The 18,818-nt window shown below is 35.1% G+C and overlaps 1 protein-coding gene across 1 annotated transcript; it reads left to right on the top strand.

Moving 5' to 3' along the window:
* Nucleotides 1–7,778: 7,778 nt before the first annotated feature.
* Nucleotides 7,779–16,848, top strand: LOC110894030 (prefoldin subunit 1). Its single transcript, XM_022141190.2, has 6 exons — nt 7,779–7,920; nt 8,006–8,059; nt 14,339–14,444; nt 14,574–14,580; nt 15,615–15,699; nt 16,537–16,848. Exons 1-6 carry the CDS (start codon nt 7,897–7,899, stop codon nt 16,648–16,650), a joined length of 390 nt encoding a protein of 129 aa, XP_021996882.1. The 5' UTR covers nt 7,779–7,896; the 3' UTR covers nt 16,651–16,848.
* The last annotated feature ends 1,970 nt before the right edge of the window (nt 16,849–18,818 follow it).

The raw sequence follows: 18,818 nt of genomic DNA, 5'->3' as shown, positions 1-18,818 counted from the left end.
TTCGCTTGTATTTCCAGTAGTCTCTAGTAAAATCTTGCACTTTGCTCATTTTTTATGTATTTAGATATGCTTTATTATGGTTTTCGTTTTGCCTCTTTGTTGATTCTAGGGTTTCATCGTCTATTTTTGTGAAATTTGAGTCTCGGGTGTTAACATGTTTCTAAATAGGTTCGTGGTCGTGTTTGGAAAAATGACACAATTAATATACGTTTCGTGTTTGTATTTAGCATCTCAGGTCATTGTGCCTTATCCTATTGTGTATGGATTGCTATTCCAGGCCTGGTTGTGATGCTTCCTTTAAAATACTTATTGCTACTGCTAGGTTTATGCTCGTAATTCTATTAGATCTTTACTCACATGTTAATGAGATAAACAGTATAGTGAATCGCTTCATGTTGCTAAACTATAAGCCACACAATCTACTTGCACCTAACAAAGGATTGGTTTATGTGTTTATTAAAGCAGATTCAATTTATGATCTCGTTTGCTTCCATGAAAATATCTCGGTTTAGGATTTGATAGTACTAGTTACATAGATGTTTTGCAACCCACCTACACTCAAGTACCTATAACCTCGCAACACATCACATCACATAACATAAGACCATGCATAATGAGACATTATAGGGGCGTGAAGTAGCTTGATAACGCCCTTAAGATCGTCCCCCGGGCATTATAGGGGCATGAAGAGAGAGTGACATTTCTAGTATAATGCCCAATGGAGAGAAAACAAAACGAAAAGTAATGATTGAAGGAGCATTAAGGCGCATTAACCATTACACATTTTTAAATGAGCATTACGATGCTGATGTGGCAGAAAATGCCCTTAGGGAGCGTTATATATGGTATAGGTTACTTTTGAACACCATGTATATTTTAAACATCAAGTTTAATTTATGAGAGGCAATTAAGGTTGTAAACGAACTGAAAGTGCAGCATATAGTCCGTGAACTGTTCGGCGGGAAGTTCGTTTGTGTTCGTTCGTTTAATAAATGAACGAACACGAACAAGAAATTTCGTTCGTTTAGTTGAATGAACGAACATGAACAGAGGTTGTGTTCGTTCATTTATGTTCGTGAACGTTTGGTAACATGTTCGTTTATTTTCGTTTGTGTTCGATAGTTCATTAGTGTTTTTAGTTTTTTATAATTTATTTAAATACTTCAAAATTTCAACAAATAAAATATCTAATAAGTATTAGTGCGTTATATATTTCGTACATGAACACCTATTTGTGTTCGTATGTTTCAATTTGTGTTCATGAACATTAGATTATGTTTATTTGTGCTCGTTGCCTAAAATTAGCAAACGAACACGAACACGTTTATTTTCTTTAACGAGCGAACATCAACATAAAATTTCGTTCGGTCAGTGTTCATAAACAGTTCGTGAACACATACATTTCCTTAACAAACGAACACGAAAATAAAATTTCGTTTGATTATTGTTCATGAACAGATACATTTTTTTTAATAAACGAACACAAACACAATATTATTTGTATTTGTTCGATTCGTTTGCACTCCTAAAGCCAATCTACCGTGCCCTATTTACAATATTTTAAACACATGCACAATTATAAATTGCACAAACAATAGGAAAGCGGTGACACAATTCAATCAACGATGCCACGTTTACCTAGAATACTAATTTACCACTTATTTAAAAATCTTTTACAAGTTTGCCACTTGAATTGACTTATTCTTTGTCCAATCTTAATTTTCATTAATTTATTTATATCATATTTATCATCTTCACTATAAACTCATACCGAATACGACTTATAATAAGTTATAACATAAACAGTACACTCGCGTTTTGTGGCTATACCATTAAACCAAACAAAAAGTAAACATGTAAAAACGTTGAACCATGGGCGTGCGTTACGACTTGTTAACTCATAAAAAATAGTCCAAAATGTAAAACATAAAAAAGAATAACTAAGTCGGCTTAAGACCTGCGAGTTGTAACGGGGCCGTTAAACCACCAAAAAATAGACGTAATAACGTTAAACCACACATGCACGTTGCCGCATGTTTACTCACAAGATTTAGCCTAAAATGTAAAACGACAAATCTGCAAATAATGAAAATTAAAGAGGTTAAAAAATAAAAACTAAAGGGGTTGATATGTATGAAAAGGAAAGTTGAAGGGTGAAATATGTAAGGAAAATGAATAGTAAAAATCACAAATAGTCCAAAATGTAAAACATAAAAAAGAATAACTAAGTCGGCTTAAGACATGCGAGTTGTAACGGGGCCGTTAAACCACCAAAAAATAGACGTAATAACGTTAAACCACACATGCACGTTGCCGCATGTTTACTCACAAGATTTAACCCAAAATGTAAAACGACAAATCTGCAAATAATGAAAATTAAAGAGGTTAAAAAAAAACTAAAGGGGTTGATGTGTATGAAAAGGAAAGTTGAAGGGTCAAATATGTAAGAAAAATGAATAGAATTAAAGATGGATAATTCTGTAGAGAATTTCAAATATCATAACAAAATTAATTTTTAGGGCAATCACTTTTGGACATAAATTTGGACAACTAACTACTAATTAAAAACCATGACAAACACTCTAATGTTAGATTGTAGATGTAAACTCTAATGTTAGATTGTAGATGTAAACCGGAGCAAAATACGTTACGAAATCAATTTACACATTTATTTAAAACAAATAGAAATTAGATCGAAACAGAAGGTAAACGAGTAACAAGTTGCGTCACTACTCCTTTGAATAGCAAAACAAAGTCTTTTGAAAACTACATTCATAGATCTCAGGGTCAGAACATTACTATGCATGATCTTTTGGACTTGACCAAGCAGGTCCACAACCTCTGGCGCAAGAAAATCAAGAGTGTCAAACACAAATGGGATAAACACGTGTTAGTTGTCAAGGCATGCTTTCTCGTGTTTGGCCACTTTGCCCAAAACAACTTTTAAAACAGTTTAACCCACCGTGAAAGCACTACCCCGAAGCCCACAAGGGGGGAAACCCCTAGATCCTCACAAGCATATTTTCCTCATGTGACATGTCCATCCAAAGACTAAAATGTCGTCTGGTCTGAGGGTAAATACCCCTTCCAATGGTTCAGTTAAAACCCCTAGATCCTCACAAGGTGCCTTTTTTCTTAGCAGAAATCCCACTACACCTAATTATATCAAAGATGACATCCCTAACCAAAACATGTCGGTAGTTGAAATCCGGAAGCTCTGTACAATGCACTGGATGCTCCCCAAAGAAGTCTAAACACACCTTATGACAAACAGACCATATCTATCTTTAAACATTTTTAAACATGTTTCAAAAATGTTGATAATTATATTGTTTATTATAAATGTTGCCATACTCAATGGCTTTATCCTCCGCCACAGCGCACATGTTAACGTGCAATAAAATTTGGCTATGTCTTCGTTATATAGAAATCGAATTTAAAAATAAATTTTCGTCCTTGTGATTTATCAAAAATCACTATTTCAGTCCACTAGTTTAAAAATTGCGATTTCAGTCCTTGTGGTTTCACTTTCGTAACCATTTCAGTCCCTGTACTTAACAGAATAATGGATTGAAATGGTTACGAAATTGAAACCACTGAGACTGAAATGGTTACGAAAATGAAACCACGGGGGCTAAAATCGCAATTTTTAAATTAATGGACTAAAATAGTGATTTTTGACAAACCATAGAGACGAAAACAATAATTAACTCTATTTTTAATATGTAAATATATAGGTAATTTCATTAGTTGGGGTACGGGGCACCATGCGGGGAGGCAAGCGGTGACCCCATTCCCCGAGCGGGAACACCGCCGCTATCCCCGCGGTGAGTGAAATCGGTGACCGAGCTCGGGGTGTAGTTACCGCATGAGAGAGAGGGGGGTGATTGGTTGTTAATGTGGGTCCACTCTTTTTCCACCAATCATATTTTTTTCTTCTTTTTTTTATAAAAAAATAATTGTGTGAGGGGAGTGCCGCCATCAAATTGAGGGTGTGAGAGGAGTTTAAGAGGGAAGTTGACGTGACATAACCTGATTGGGTGTGTGTAAGAGAGGGGACTCTCCTAAGAGGGTGATGCCCCTCTCACCCTTAGTGTTCTTACTGTTCATTCAATTGTAATTTTAATATATATTAGTTTTTATTGGCGTCGCGCGTTGCGGCGAAACGGAGCAAATAATAATATTAAACAAATGATATTTGAAAATGAAGAATATTGTTTCGAAAGCCAAACGGTAGATTAGTTTATTATCGTATTTTAAAACAATACCAAATAAATACTCTAGTTTGATTACAACTTCATTTTTTAACAACACCTGTATCAAAATCTCAGGGGGGATAAACACAATTGCGTACTTAAGTTTTTTTTTTTAATTAACAAACAACAGCTATTAAAAAGATATTAAATTTTGATTGATAAAGCTATCAAAAATTATGAAAAACAAAAAGTAAATGAAAAAAGAGAATCTGGTTTAAAAAAAGGAAATATGTTGAAGTGGTAAATAAAATAATAAGGTATTATAATATTAAAAAACTATATATTATTTTAAATTATTATTAAAACCTATATAAAGAAGCAACTTATACATGCATCATAAGTTGTAACTTGTGCATAGAGAGTGTTTCAAAAAAAAATCTTGATTTTTCACTTCTAACCCAAACATTTCATATTTTACATTTTAACCACTTTTCATTTTTTACTTTTAACCAAAAGTTTTCCATCTTTTATACTTTAACACAACACTTTATAATCTACAACTTTTGTACCCCATACTTTTTATCGTTCGCAAGTTTTTCGTTTTACATTTCGTTCTAAATTTTGCGAGTTAACATGTCGTAGCGTACATGCGAGGTTCAACGTTTTTGCTCTATTTTTTCATATTTGACAGACCCGTCGCAACGCGTCCATTTTTCCCCTTTAAAAAGTTCGCCGCAACGGGCGGGTCGTAGATCGACTAAGTTATCATACAGACCCGTCGCAACGCGTCCATTTTTCCCCTTTAAAAAGTTCGCCGCAACGGGCGGGTCGTAGATCGACTAAGTTATCATTTTCTATGTTTTACGTTTCTGGTTAATTTCTTCGTATTAAGACACTGTAACGGGTGTGTGTGGTTCAACGATTTTAGTCTGCTTTTCGTTCAGTGTAATTTTTACCATTTTATCTATTTTATTTTTACGATGTTGAGAGTCGATGTGGTTATGGCATTGGTGCTACTTGGCACGGTTTTACGAACATTTTTAACCTATTAAAATTTTTACTAATTTTTTTGTTTCGGATTACCCCTATACTTCCTTTACTTAAAAACTAATTTTTACGTGCATATTTTATGTACGGGTATGTGTAAATATGATTTCTTTTACATTCCGACGTAAACTTTTTTTTATAGATGAGTCAGGTCAAATATAATACATTTTCGTTTAAAGAAACCATTTTTACGTGCATATTTCTATGTACGTTTTCGTATAAATTCAAGTTGTTCTACGTTTCGACGTAAACTGTTTTGAGAAACAATTCAGGTCAAATATAATATGTTTTCGTGTTTATTTTATGTACGTTTCGTAAAGTTTGTTTCGAACTAAGTGGAGTCAAATTATGGTTTCTTTTTCTCCCCTTTTTTCGAAAGCTCTAATTAATCCATTTCAATTACATATGCATATTTTCCTTCATACCCGTTACGTTTTCTATGTATAAGTTGGGTCACATATAATATGTTATGATTGTTCGATATGAATTCTATTTACTTTACGTTTAATCCAATCACAATGATTATACATGTTACACTGAGTTCAACTGAATACGTCGAAATGTGTGTTTTCATATGGTTAATGCATCATATAACGTTTGGACTAATCCATTCAATGTTTACGATGTACCCGCGCCGCAACGCGGGCGGGTCTTAACCCTAGTTACACTATAAAAAAGCAACTTTTTTGTGCATTAAGAGTTGTACCCCAAGCTTGGGGGATTTTTCAAAAAAAAAAAAAACTTGTTTTTCTACTTTTAACCCAAACAATTCATATTTTGTGTTTTAACCCCTTTTAATTTTTTACTTTTAACCTAAAGTTTTCCATCTTTTATAATTTAACACAACATTCTATTATTTACAACTTTGCCCCCCATACTTTTTATCTTTCGCAAGTTTTTCGTTTTACGTTTCGTTCTAAATTTTGCGAGTTAACATGTCGTAGCGTGCATGTGAGTTTCAATGTTTTTTGCTCTATTTTTCTATATTTGACAGACCCGTCGCAACGCGTCCATTTTTTTCCTTTTGAAAAGTTCGCCGCAACGAGCGGGTCCTAGATCGACTAAGTTATTATTTTCTACGTTTTACGTTTCTGGTTAATTTGCATTAGGAGTTGTACCCCAAGCTTGGGAGTTTTTCAAAAAAAAAAACTTGATTTTTCACTTTTAATCCAAACAATTCATATTTTGTATTTTAACCCCTTCTAATTTTTTACTTTTAACCCAAAGTTTTCCGTCTTTTATAATTTAACACAACACTTTATTATTTACAACTTTGGTCCCCCATACTTTTTATCTTTCGCAACTTTTTTGTTTTATGTTTCGTTCTAAATATTGCAAGTTAACATGTCGTAGCGTGCATGTGAGGTTCAACGTGTTTTACTCTATTTTTTTCATATTTGGCAGACCCGTCGCAACGTGTCCATTTTTTCCCTTTTGGAAAAGTTCACCGCAACGGGCGGGTCCTAGATCGACTAAGTTATTATTTTCTACGTTTTACGTTTCTGGTTAACTTTTTCGCATTAACACACTGTAACGGGTGTGCGTGTTTCAACAATTTTAGTCTGCTTTTCGTTCAGTGTAATTTTTACCATTTTATCTATTTTATTTTTACGATGTTGAGAGTCGATGTCGTTGTGGCATTGGTGCTACTTGGCACGATTTGACTAACGTTTTTAACCTATTAATTTTATTACTAGTATTTTTTTCCGGTTTACCCCTATATTTCCTTTACTTAAAAACTATTTTTTACGTGCATATTTTATTTAGGGGTATGTATAAATAGGATTTGTTCTATATTCCGACGCAAACTTTTTTTATAGACGAGTCAGGTCAAATATAATACGTTTTCGTTTACAGAAACCATTTTTATGTGCATATTTTTATGTACGTTTTGGTATAAATTCAAGTTGTTCTACGTTTCGACGTAAACTTTTTTTGGGAAATGATTCAGATCAAATATGATATGTTTTCGTGTTTATTTTATGTATGTTTCGTAAAGTTTGTTTCGAACCGAGTGGAGTCAAATTATGGTTTCCTTTTCTCCCTTTTTTTCAAAAGCTCGAACTAATCCCTTTCGATTACATGTGCGTATTTTCCTTCATACCTGTTACGTTTTCTATGTATGAGTCGGACAACATATAATACGTTATGATTGTTCGATATGAATTTGATTTACTTTACGTTTGATCCAATCACAATGCTTATACAGGTTACATTGAGTTCTACTGGATACGTCGAAATGTGTGTTTTCATATGGTTAATGCATCATATAACGTTTGGACTAATCATTTAATGTTTACGATGTACCCGCACCGCACCGCACCGCAACACGGACGGGTCTTAACCCTAGTTATATTAAAATTACTATTCATGGTTCTTTAACAACAATATATAATAATAATAATAATAATAATAATAATAATAATAATAATAATAATAATAATAATAATAATAATAATAATAATAATAATAATAGGTAACAGGTAACAGGTAATTGATAGGGTGCATTTTAAAAGGTCGTTTAAATTTCAAGGTCTTCCATGTAACTTTCCCAAATTAAAACCAGACCCGCTTACATCAATCGGGTCACAAATCAAATTCACCAAAACACCTTCATTAGGGTTTATCAAATTGCTCAACAACTTCAACAGAAATGGCCGACGAAGCAAACAAAACAGTAACTTTATCCTCCATTATTCAACTTTGATTCGTTATACATACAGTAGATGCATTGTTGTGATTTTGATTTGTGTTTTTTTCAGGCGTTTGTGGAGATTCAAGGTCGCATGATTGAAACAACTGCTAAATTGAAACAAGTAGGTTTTCTATTTGTTTTTTTTTCTTGAATGATTAATTTTTATGTGTTTTAAGGTTGTGTTGTGAAGTAGATTGAGTTATTAGTAACTATGTGCTATGATTGGCATCATTAGGGTTTCAGTTTTGTTGGGTTGGGGGAATGAGAGAAAAATAAATAAAAAAGTAATGAGATTTTATATTATGAAGACAAGTTATTGGATTACTAGTGTGATTTGACATATGGAAGAGAGATCGATAGGGTTTGGGGAGGGTGTGGTGGTGGCATGTCTTACGGTTGTCCCGAGGGATAGTTAGGGTGCTCTCGCTGAAACCCGGGCTTTAAAGATGTTTTTCATGCGTATAGTATAGTTAATCCAGATAATGTAAAAATGTAGCTAAGCGAAACAGAGGAAAAAAAGGGTGTGTTTGGGTTTGCTTATTTTAGTTAAAAAGGACTTTTGAACAAAAGACTTATTAACTTATGACTTTTCGAAAAGGAGTTTCTAAAAAAGTGTTTGGGTTAGCTTATAAACCAATAAGTTAGTAAGTAGTTTTTTAAAAAGTGTTTCATATACATACAATCATCATCCGTACGATTTGTAGACGGAACTTCTTCATGAAGTGCATCACTAGTACCGCGAGGATTGTAAGATTCTTGTTGGTCCGTGCTATGTTGTCAAAAGCGCAAAAAGTGCGCGTCTAGGCGCCCGGGCGCAGCGAGGCGCACATATAGCGCCTGGTGGTAGCCTAGGTGCAAAAATGGTTTTTTTTTTGAAAAAAACGCTGCTGAGGCGCGCGCCTAGGCGCAAAAAGGCGATGAGGCGCAGTGGAGAAGCAGGAAAACTGAAAAAAAATGAAACCGAGTGCGTGCAAAAACCGCCTCACGCGGTCCCGGGTTTTCGGAGCTGCATTCGTGTCCGCAGGACGTGCGGGCACGCACGAGTTCAACCAAGCTCATTTTTTACAAAGTTATGGACATAAATAACACAATAATATCATACCGATTCCTAAAATATGCACATAAATAACACACTAATATCATACTATGCTCTTCTCCGGACTATGCTCTTCTCCGTGATTCGATTATATCTTGCGCAATAATATTTCTTATCGCTGCCATATACATACAATCATCATCCGTACGATTTGTAGACGGAACTTCTTCATGAAGTGCATCACTAGTACCGTGAGGATTGTTAGATTCTTGTTGTTCCGTGTTAAATGCTTCATCAAACCTACCAGTCTTTCTAACAAAGTTATGGACCGTCATCTATGCTATCACAATACTCACTTAGTGCTCGTATGTGTAATTAACATGCATATCTCTCGATAACGCCCACCTAGCTTTCCACACTCCAAAGGTCCGTTCAATGATATTTCCGCAATGATGAATGGTGATAGTTAAATGTCTCTTTTGGTCTGCGAGGAGCACGCATAGCACTACTCTATCCACGTCGAAATTTTGGTATATGATAACTAATGGTTTGACCTTTGTATGGAGCAAGATACCCTTTAGTATCTGGGTATCCGACATCAACAACGTAATATTTGTCTAAAAATATAAGAAACAGTTGTTAATCGTTTCAAACATGTATTAAAAACATAAAAATTGCATTATACTAACCACCCATTGGATGTGGGAAATTAAGCTCCGGCCTCCGTAAGGCTTCATTGAAGAAAAATCTGGTGTCATGTGCACTACCTTCCCATCCAGCCCATACGAATGTAAAGCACATGTTAAAATCACAAACAACCATTATATTTTGTGTTGCATATCCCTTTCGACCAATGTACTTCGTTTGGTCCTTTAGTCGAACTGATGCCCTCACGTGTGTCCCTTCAATAGCGCCAATGCAGTCCTTGAACATTGGATAATACCGAGGATCATTTAATATATGATCAGGTACATCATCATTATAGTTTGCGGATGGCTTGATGATGTTAGCACTCATCTTAAGCACGCCTGCAATAACTTTATGGAAATGTCTATGAATGGTTTCCCCGGATTGATTAAAAGATTCTTGGACAAACCTATTCGTACACCCATGAGCCAAAGTCATCAAGAAGATTCCGACCGACTCCTCAACAGACACATTACGGGTTTGTTTCAATCCGTAATTAGTAACAAGATCTATACATAAATGTCTAAAAACTGGCACGTGCAGTCTAAATATTTCATAACACCATCTAGGATGGCTAGTTAGTATTTCATTAATAAACATGTGGCCTGTTCGACCATAAGTGTGACATGACCTTCTTCTATTATGCAAGTCACGAGCTATTATTATACCTTGGACAGCTAATCCACATAACCTTTTGAATTCTATATCCTCATCCACCAAATTTCCTTCATCACCGTCAAACGAATCAGAGTCGTCGTCACTATCCATCCTATTAATACAAAGATGTAAACAATAATACATTATATAAAAAGTAGAAATAAAACACAGTGTCAAATGATAACACAAATACTAAAAGTAGAAATAAAACACAATGTCAAACGATAACACATAACATAAAATGACAAATCATTCTTCCATAAGAGACTTAAGGAGCTTCATCTTTGCTGCATGAGTTGTTGGATACATAAACGCTTCACGGTTTGGCTTTTTGATTAAAACACGCAAAGCACGTGTATAATCTTGTGAATCTTCTTTGAAACCGGGAAAAGTGATGACAATGTTCATGCAATCTGCAATTGTTGGGGAGGCATTATTTGGTGGAAAAGTTTGTGTGCTTTTTGTTGATAAGACATCTAATACAACATCAAGCTTTTCTTTGAAAGATGAAGTTTTGCTCTTGGTTGAACGTTTGTGAGTAACATCCTTAGAAATAATAAGGATGTTTATTAATGAAATACTAACTGGCCATCCTATACTATGAAATATTTAGACTGCACGTGCCATTTTTTAGACATTTATGCATAGATCTTGTTACTAATTACGGATTGAAACAAACCCGTAATGTGTCTGTTGAGGAGTCGGTCGGGATCTTCTTGATGACTTTGGCTCATGGGTGTACGAATAGGTTTGTCCAAGAATCTTTTAATCATTCCGGGGAAACCATTCATAGACATTTCCATAAAGTTATTGCAGACGTGCTTAAGATGAGTGCTAACATCATCAAGCCATCCGCAAACTATAATGATGATGTACCTGATCATATATTAAATAATCCTCGGTATTATCCAAAGTTCAAGGACTTCATTGGCGCTATTGATGGGACACACGTGAGGGCATCAGTGACTGAAGGACCAAACGATGTACATTGGTCGAAAGGGATATGCGACACAAAATATAATGGCTGTTTGTGATTTTAACATGTGCTTTACATTCGTATGGGAAGGTAGTGCACATGACACCAGATTCTTCTTCAATGAAGCCTTACGGAGGCCGGAGCTTAATTTCCCACATCTAATGGGTGGTTAGTATAATGCAATTTTTATGTTTTTAATACATGTTTGAAACGACTAACAACTGTTTCTTATATTTTTAGACAAATATTACGTTGTTGATGTCGGATACCCAAATACTAAAGGGTATCTTGCTTCATACAAAGGTCAAACCATTCGTTATCATATACCAAATTTTCGACATGGACAGAGTAGTGCTATGCGTGCTCCTCGCGGACCAAAAGAGACATTTAACCATCAACCAGTCGTCATTGCGGAATATCATTGAACGGACCTTTGGAGTGTGGAAAGCTAGGTGGGCGTTATTGAGAGATATGCAAGTTAATTACACATACGAGCACCAAGTGAGTATTGTGATAGCATCGATGGCGGTTCATAACTTTGTTAGAAAGACCGGTAGGTTTGATGAAGCATTTAACACGGACCAACAAGAATCTAACAATCCTCACGGTACCAGTGATGCACTTCATGAAGAAGTTCCGTTTACAAATCGTACGGATGATGATTGTATGTATATGGCAACGATAATAGAGATTATTGCGCAAGATATAATGGAATAATGGAGAAGAGCATAGTATGATATTAGTGTGTTATTTATGTGCATTTTTATGTTTTTTTTAGGAATCAGAATGTAATATTATGTTACATATTTCGTAAAATGTATTTCAATATGCTAGAGAGAAAAAAAAATAAGCTAAACCAAACACTTTTTAAAGGGATGTCCTTTTTGGTCATTTTACATGAATAAGCTAAACCAAACACTTTAAAAAAAAAAAATACTTATTAACTTATTGGCTTATAAGTTAACTAAAATAAGCTAACCCAAACACACCCTTCATACTTTTCCAAAAGCCTTTTCTCCGGTGTAAGTTAAAAGTCGGAATAAAAGTCCTTGTGCATTTGCCAAACATTATATTTTAACTTATTAACATCTATGCAGTTAATAGCGGTGGGATAGCGGTTAGCGGCCCTCGTGTCAAATCACGTTCAAGAATAGCGGAACTGATATTATTGGTGATATTGGCTGTTATTTGACCGCTATTCTGATTCCCAGATAGCGGTCATAGCACCGATTATCAAGGTGTTATATTTTCGGCCAAAATTAAGGAAAAACCATAAAATTCTATTATTTGGAATAACCCAACGCTAAAAGCCCAAACTTCAAACCAAGGGGGGATTATTTCCCTTCAACATGGCAAAATGGGCGGGTTAGATCATATTCTGAAAAGTCCTGGAATGGTTATGTTTATATTTCATGGTCTTTTGATATTACTATTAATATTATATATGTTTTATGTTTTTTATATAAATATATAAATTCTGCATGATATTAAAATTACCGACATCCCACTGCGATAACTTATACCTCAAATAGCGGCCCTTGACCGCTATTTGATTTTGGACCGCTATAACTGCATAGTCTAACATACAGTGTTGGGTGAACCTATGTTGTCAAAGACGCAAGGCGCAGGCGAGGCGTATCGGCCTCGCCCGGAGCCTAGGCGCAAGGCGCAAAAAAAGCGTGGGCTTTTTTAAGAAAAGCGCACATAGAGAAAAAAATATAAAAAATATGTTATGCTTTGAAAATAAATAAGATTCCACATATATAATTAAAAAAACTATTATACATGCCATTTAAGATCATGTAGCTAATAGTTAGTAGCAAAAGTTTAGGACTTATATGTTGTAAGTTTTGGGTGTGTGAATAAAAGTTTCAAAAGGTGGTAAATACTTTGTCCCACATCGGTGTGGGGACAAAGTGAGTGGTTGTTTATAAGGTAAAGTCTTTACTACTCTATTGTAGCTTGATGACATGTTTTACCATAAGTCCTACCCGCGCGTAGGGGGGGGGGTGTGCAAAAATGAGTTTCTGAGCCGGAATTTGGTTGAACTCATGCGTACACGAATGCAGCTCCGAAAAGCCCGGGCCCGCGTGATTCAGTTCAGTTTCGCTTTTTTTTTTTTTTTTTTTTTATCTGCTGCGCCTCAGGCTGTTTTTGTGCGCCTTTTTTGCGCCTCAGGCCGTTTTTTTCAAAAAAACCCATTTTTGCGCCTAGGCTGACACCAGGCGCTATTGGTGCGCCTAGGCGCGCGCTTTTTGCGCTTTTGACAACATAGGGGTGAACTATAGTAGCGTAAGATAAAAAAGCAAAACGACAGAACAAAACACTGAGCCCTGTGCAAGAATCTATACAGGTCCCTAAAAAGGTCTATTTGCCCACACAAGGCTAAGGCTAAGGCAAACATGGGTATAAGGAAAGTCCATAACCTTAATACATCGTCTCCAAGAACTCCTTTCCCAGATAATGTCGTCGAGAAGGTGCAAGTGTAGCAAGATAGGGATGATGAATGATTGAATATCTTTGTAGAGATGAATATGGTTATGATGATAGGATAAATGATTGATGATCTTAATTTTTAACTTTGATGGCTGTAGAAAAATTTTATACATCAATGTCTAGATTAAAGTCCATCTTGCTTAAAAAAGAGTTAATTGCCCGGATGGTCCCTGTGGTTTCACGTTTTTTCACGTTTAGTCCCCACCTTTTGAAAATAGCAGGTATGCTCCCTATGGTTTGTTATTTTGTTACTCGGATAGTCCCCTGAGTAGATGTTAGTTAGTTTGGAAATAGCAGGTATGCTCCCTATGGTTTGTCATTTTGTTACTCGGATAGTCCCTTGAGTAAATGTCAGGGGACTATCCAAGTAACAAAATGACAAACCATAGGGAGCATACCTGCTATTTCCAAAAGGTGGGGACTAAACGTGAAAAAACGTGAAACCACAGGGACCATCCGGGCAATTAACTCCTTAAGAAATAATTGGATCTTGAAAAATAGACATCCTGTGTTGTTATGGGGTTTTACCATAAATTATTGTCTTTCAGGTTCAAAACCAGATGCGAAACAAAGAAAGTGAAAAGAAACGTGCTTATTTAACCTTGGAGGAACTGCGCCAATTATCTGATGACACAAACACATACAAATCTATAGGTATATAGCATTTAAGTACACTAGGTTCTAGTGTCACGGCCTCATGTATATGAGGCTATATCACAGTATAACGCACACTTGAAATTGTTACGAATATTCATCATTCATGTATTCTGTTTTGTTTTGCAGGGAGAACGTGAGTACTGGATATCATTTACACACTTACTGCAAGAACAATGATTTCGTTTTTTTTTTTTTCAAATTTGAACCAAAATTAATATATTATTCCCAAGCACAAATTTTTATTTGTTTTTAAGCAATTAAACTACGTTTAACAAACTATTTTCTTGGACACAGTTTTATATCTTAAGGGTTAGGTTAACGTACAAATGCGCTTATCGTACATTACGTACGCTACAATCTCAGCCGTCAGATCATCTTCCGGCATTGAAATCGCATGTTTTTTTGTAACAATTTCGCATGTTGTTTTTTTAACATGCGATTTCATCAAAATTAACACATGCGAAATTGTTACAAAAAAACATGCTATTTCATCAAAATTATCACAAGCGAAATTGTTACAAAAAACCAACATGCGATTTCATCAAAATTTATTACATGCGAAATTGTATCAAAAAAAAAACATGCGATTTTCAATGTGGGAAGATGATCTGATGGCTGAGATTGTAGCGTACGTAATGTACGATAAGGGCATTTGTACAGAACACTTTCTCTCGTATCTTAAAATGACTAGTTTATAAAACTGTATTAGTATATGAGCTAAAGAATAACCATTTACAAAAGAGTAAAGTACACGGATAGTCCCTACGGTTTTCCAAAAAATTGGATTCGGTCCCCAACTTTTCAAAAGTACACGGATGGTCCTGGTGGTTTGCACTTTGTAACGCATTTAGTCCCCAACTTTTGTCAAAAGTACATGGATGGTCCTTGTGGTTTGCACTTTGTAATGCATTTAGCCTCTAACTTGGACCTCCTAAAGCTTTTAAGTTTGTTGGCTGGGGACCAAGTGCGTTACAATGTGAAAACCACAGGGACCATCCGTGTACCTTATTCAGGCTTTGAGACAGTAAAAATATTTTTAATCTTTAAAGTTTGGAAGAAAAGAAAATTTATTTGATGGTTCAACAGGCTTTTTCGGTTAAATCATTTCTTTGTGTCATTTTTTACTTTGTGACCACCTTATTTATTATTCTTGTGTATTATAATTAGATTCATCTTAGAGCCAAAACCATTTCTAATGAATGAACAAGAAAAGAAGCTTAGTGATAGTGAAACTGCAATTGCCTCCTTACAGGTTTGCTCTTTTGTCAAAAGATTCTCTTTTTTTTTTTTTTTTTTTTTTTTTTTTTTTGCGAAAGACCGCATCATATCTAGGGCTGTAAACGAACCAAACGTGTTCGTTCATGAAATATCTAGGGCTGTAAACGAACCGAACGTGTTCGTTCATTAAGGAAGGAACATGTTCATGAACACTTAACGAACGTAAACAAACACAAACAAATGTCCATGAACATAAATGAACACAAACGACGTTATATATTCATTTTAAAATAAAATCTGCATTTTTCATCAAAAAGATTATAAAGAATCCACCAAAAATAAATAAGTACTTAACATAACTATCCAAACATAATTGATATAATTATCATAAACATAATTAACACAAAAATTAAGAAGTTTGTCAAAGCTTTAACACAAATTGAAATTGAAATGGTCAAATGGGAAATGTTAGCGGAGGTGTATATAGTATAACTATGGTTTCAAATTTTAAAAACGAAAACCAATAAAATAGAAACATAACATAAAAACCCCTTTAAATGAACGAACACAAACGACCATAAACGAGCGAACATAAATGAAACATTACCGAACGCTCACGAACATAAACGAACGAACGCAACCTTTGTTCATGTTCGTTTGTTTGACTTATCGAATGGATTTCTTGCTCGTGTTTGTTCATTTTACTAAACGAACGAACATAAACGAACTTCCCGCCGAACGGTTCACGAACTGTTCGCTGAACGTTCGAATCGTTTACAGCCCTAATTAGTCATATCCTTAAGAACTAATTTGGGTGCTTGTAATTATTTTCTTGTTAAATAGTCATTTAAGTTTGTTAAAATATGAACAGACTTCAAAGGAGTACCTTGAGAAACAATTGGCGGAGGTGGAGACTAACTTGAGGGAGCTTTTGCAACAAGATCCCAGTCTTGCTCGTCAAATAATGTCAATGGCTGTCGTGTAAGCATTTTACCTTCAAAAGAATCCATAATTTGCTTATTAGACAAGCATGAAATTCAGATAATGTATTGAAGCCGTCACGTCACATTGCTTGTGTTTGTTCTAGAACTGATTTCATCTCAAACATTTAAACCTTGAACGACTTTTGTAACCTGAAATTTGCAGTTAAATTTCGTTGCAAACAATTTTATGAGTTTGATCATGAGTTACCGTCGGTTTGAATGTATAGATATGTCATGAGTGTACGAGTGGTTCACAGGTACATTGATGATAGAGTGCCCTGTGGTACACTCATATAAGTAATTATTTTTTTTAGAGTGAATTTCAAGAATTGTCCTTTATCTTTATACTCATTTTCAGGTGCTGTCCTTTATGTTCAAAATTGACGAGTTTTGTCCTTTGTGTTTTCATATCATATACGTTTTGTCCTTTAGGCCTAACCCAGTTAGTTTTTTTCAGTTAAATTTGGTCATATGCTTTGCACATGAGGGCATTTTTATCAATTCAATGCTAAGTTCAACGGCAGATTTACAGTTCAAAGCTTCTGCAACCTTTGAATTGACAAAAATGCTCTCATGTGCAAAGCACATGACCAAATTTAACTGAAAAAACTAACTGGGTTAGGTCTAAAGGACAAAACGTGTATGATATGAAAACATAAAGGACAAAACCAGTGGCGGACCCAGGATTTTTGGACAATGGGGTCCCATTTTTTCGGTGTTAAATTTTTTTGGATCGGTCGTTGTTCGGGTCGGGTCGAGAAACATAATTGAAAACAATATCGTAACTAAATTACAAGTTTCATTTACTACACATTGAGCTAAATATAGGTGAAAAAAAATTGAAATAGAGAAAAAAAAATAGAGTGATTAATTTAAAATCAGGTTAAAAAAAAACACAAAAAAACGAAGCAAACATGTGTCGAACCTGGGACCTTTAGTGTGTAAACAAGGGGTTTTACCACTGCACCAAGCTGACTTTCATTGTTATGGGGTCCAACAAAATTATTTTATGGGGTCCATAGAAAATTTTATATACCGCTTCTACTACTTTTTAAAAAAAGATTGGGGTCCGGGGACCCCGTTCCGCTTAACGTGGGTCTGCCCCTGGACAAAACTAGTCAATTTTGAACATAAAGGACAACGCCTGAAAATGGGTATAAAGATAAAGGACAATCCTTGAAATTCACTCTTTGTTTTTTAATTCTGGTTTACCTATTTGTATGCTGATGGCATAAAGTAGAGGTGACAAATTCTACACATTTATCTAAGATTGGTCGATTTTTCTATCAAATGGGTCAAACTGAAAAATTTAGGAAAAACAGGGACATTGTTTGAAGTCGATTTTTAGTGCATACGATTTTTGTGATCGTAATCAACTCATTACTTGTTTATAGAAATGGAAAAAAGTGTTTGTGGGTTAACCATTCTGTTCCGACTTGCGTATTTGTTTTTAGATTTACAGTAGAACTTGCCTGACCCGTCCATCTTCTCACCATCACTGTTCGCTGTATCAATCGTTTTTGCGATTTTTTTTTTGTTTGAGCACATCTATATTATCTTTTTATTGGGTAGGATGGGTAACAGGTAAATACGTAACTTTTAATTCGGATCAGAATAGGCTGGTTTGGATTTGCATGGATGACAATGGGTACGGCAACTATGCCAGTTAAGGCCAAATATGGGTTTGTTGGATCATTGATCAACACGGGTTTGTTGGATCATTGATCAACACTGAGACTGTAACTAAAATCTTGGTTTTAGATCTTTATATTAGATTGATTGATCCTGTTGGCAAAAGTCATTTTTTATACAGGACAAGATGGTTCAGTTAGTTTAAGAGTTATTGGATTTTAATAATCCAAAGTTTCACCAGTTGGCCGATAATAATCCCGACTTCAAAAATTCTCTCTGACAATCCCAACTTGTAAGATTTTGGCTCTCATCAATCCTTTTCTAACTGAGTTATAACTAGGGGTGTCAATTGTTAGGATTTAGATCACACACACGATCAATAAACGAAAGCAACAAGAAAAGTAGACACGAGATTTACGTGGTTCGGTCACAGTGTGTAACCTACGTCCACGGGGGCAACTAGGGTTTGTATTTTATTGAGTGATAATGATTACAAGTACAAGAGATATATTTATAGGCTAGAATTAGGGTTAGTCCC

Source organism: Helianthus annuus, chromosome 12 (assembly GCF_002127325.2).
Source record: "Helianthus annuus cultivar XRQ/B chromosome 12, HanXRQr2.0-SUNRISE, whole genome shotgun sequence".
Lineage (NCBI taxonomy): Eukaryota > Viridiplantae > Streptophyta > Magnoliopsida > Asterales > Asteraceae > Helianthus > Helianthus annuus.
The sequence above is the reverse complement of the archived record's forward strand: the minus strand, read 5'-3'. Positions and strand labels throughout refer to the sequence as shown.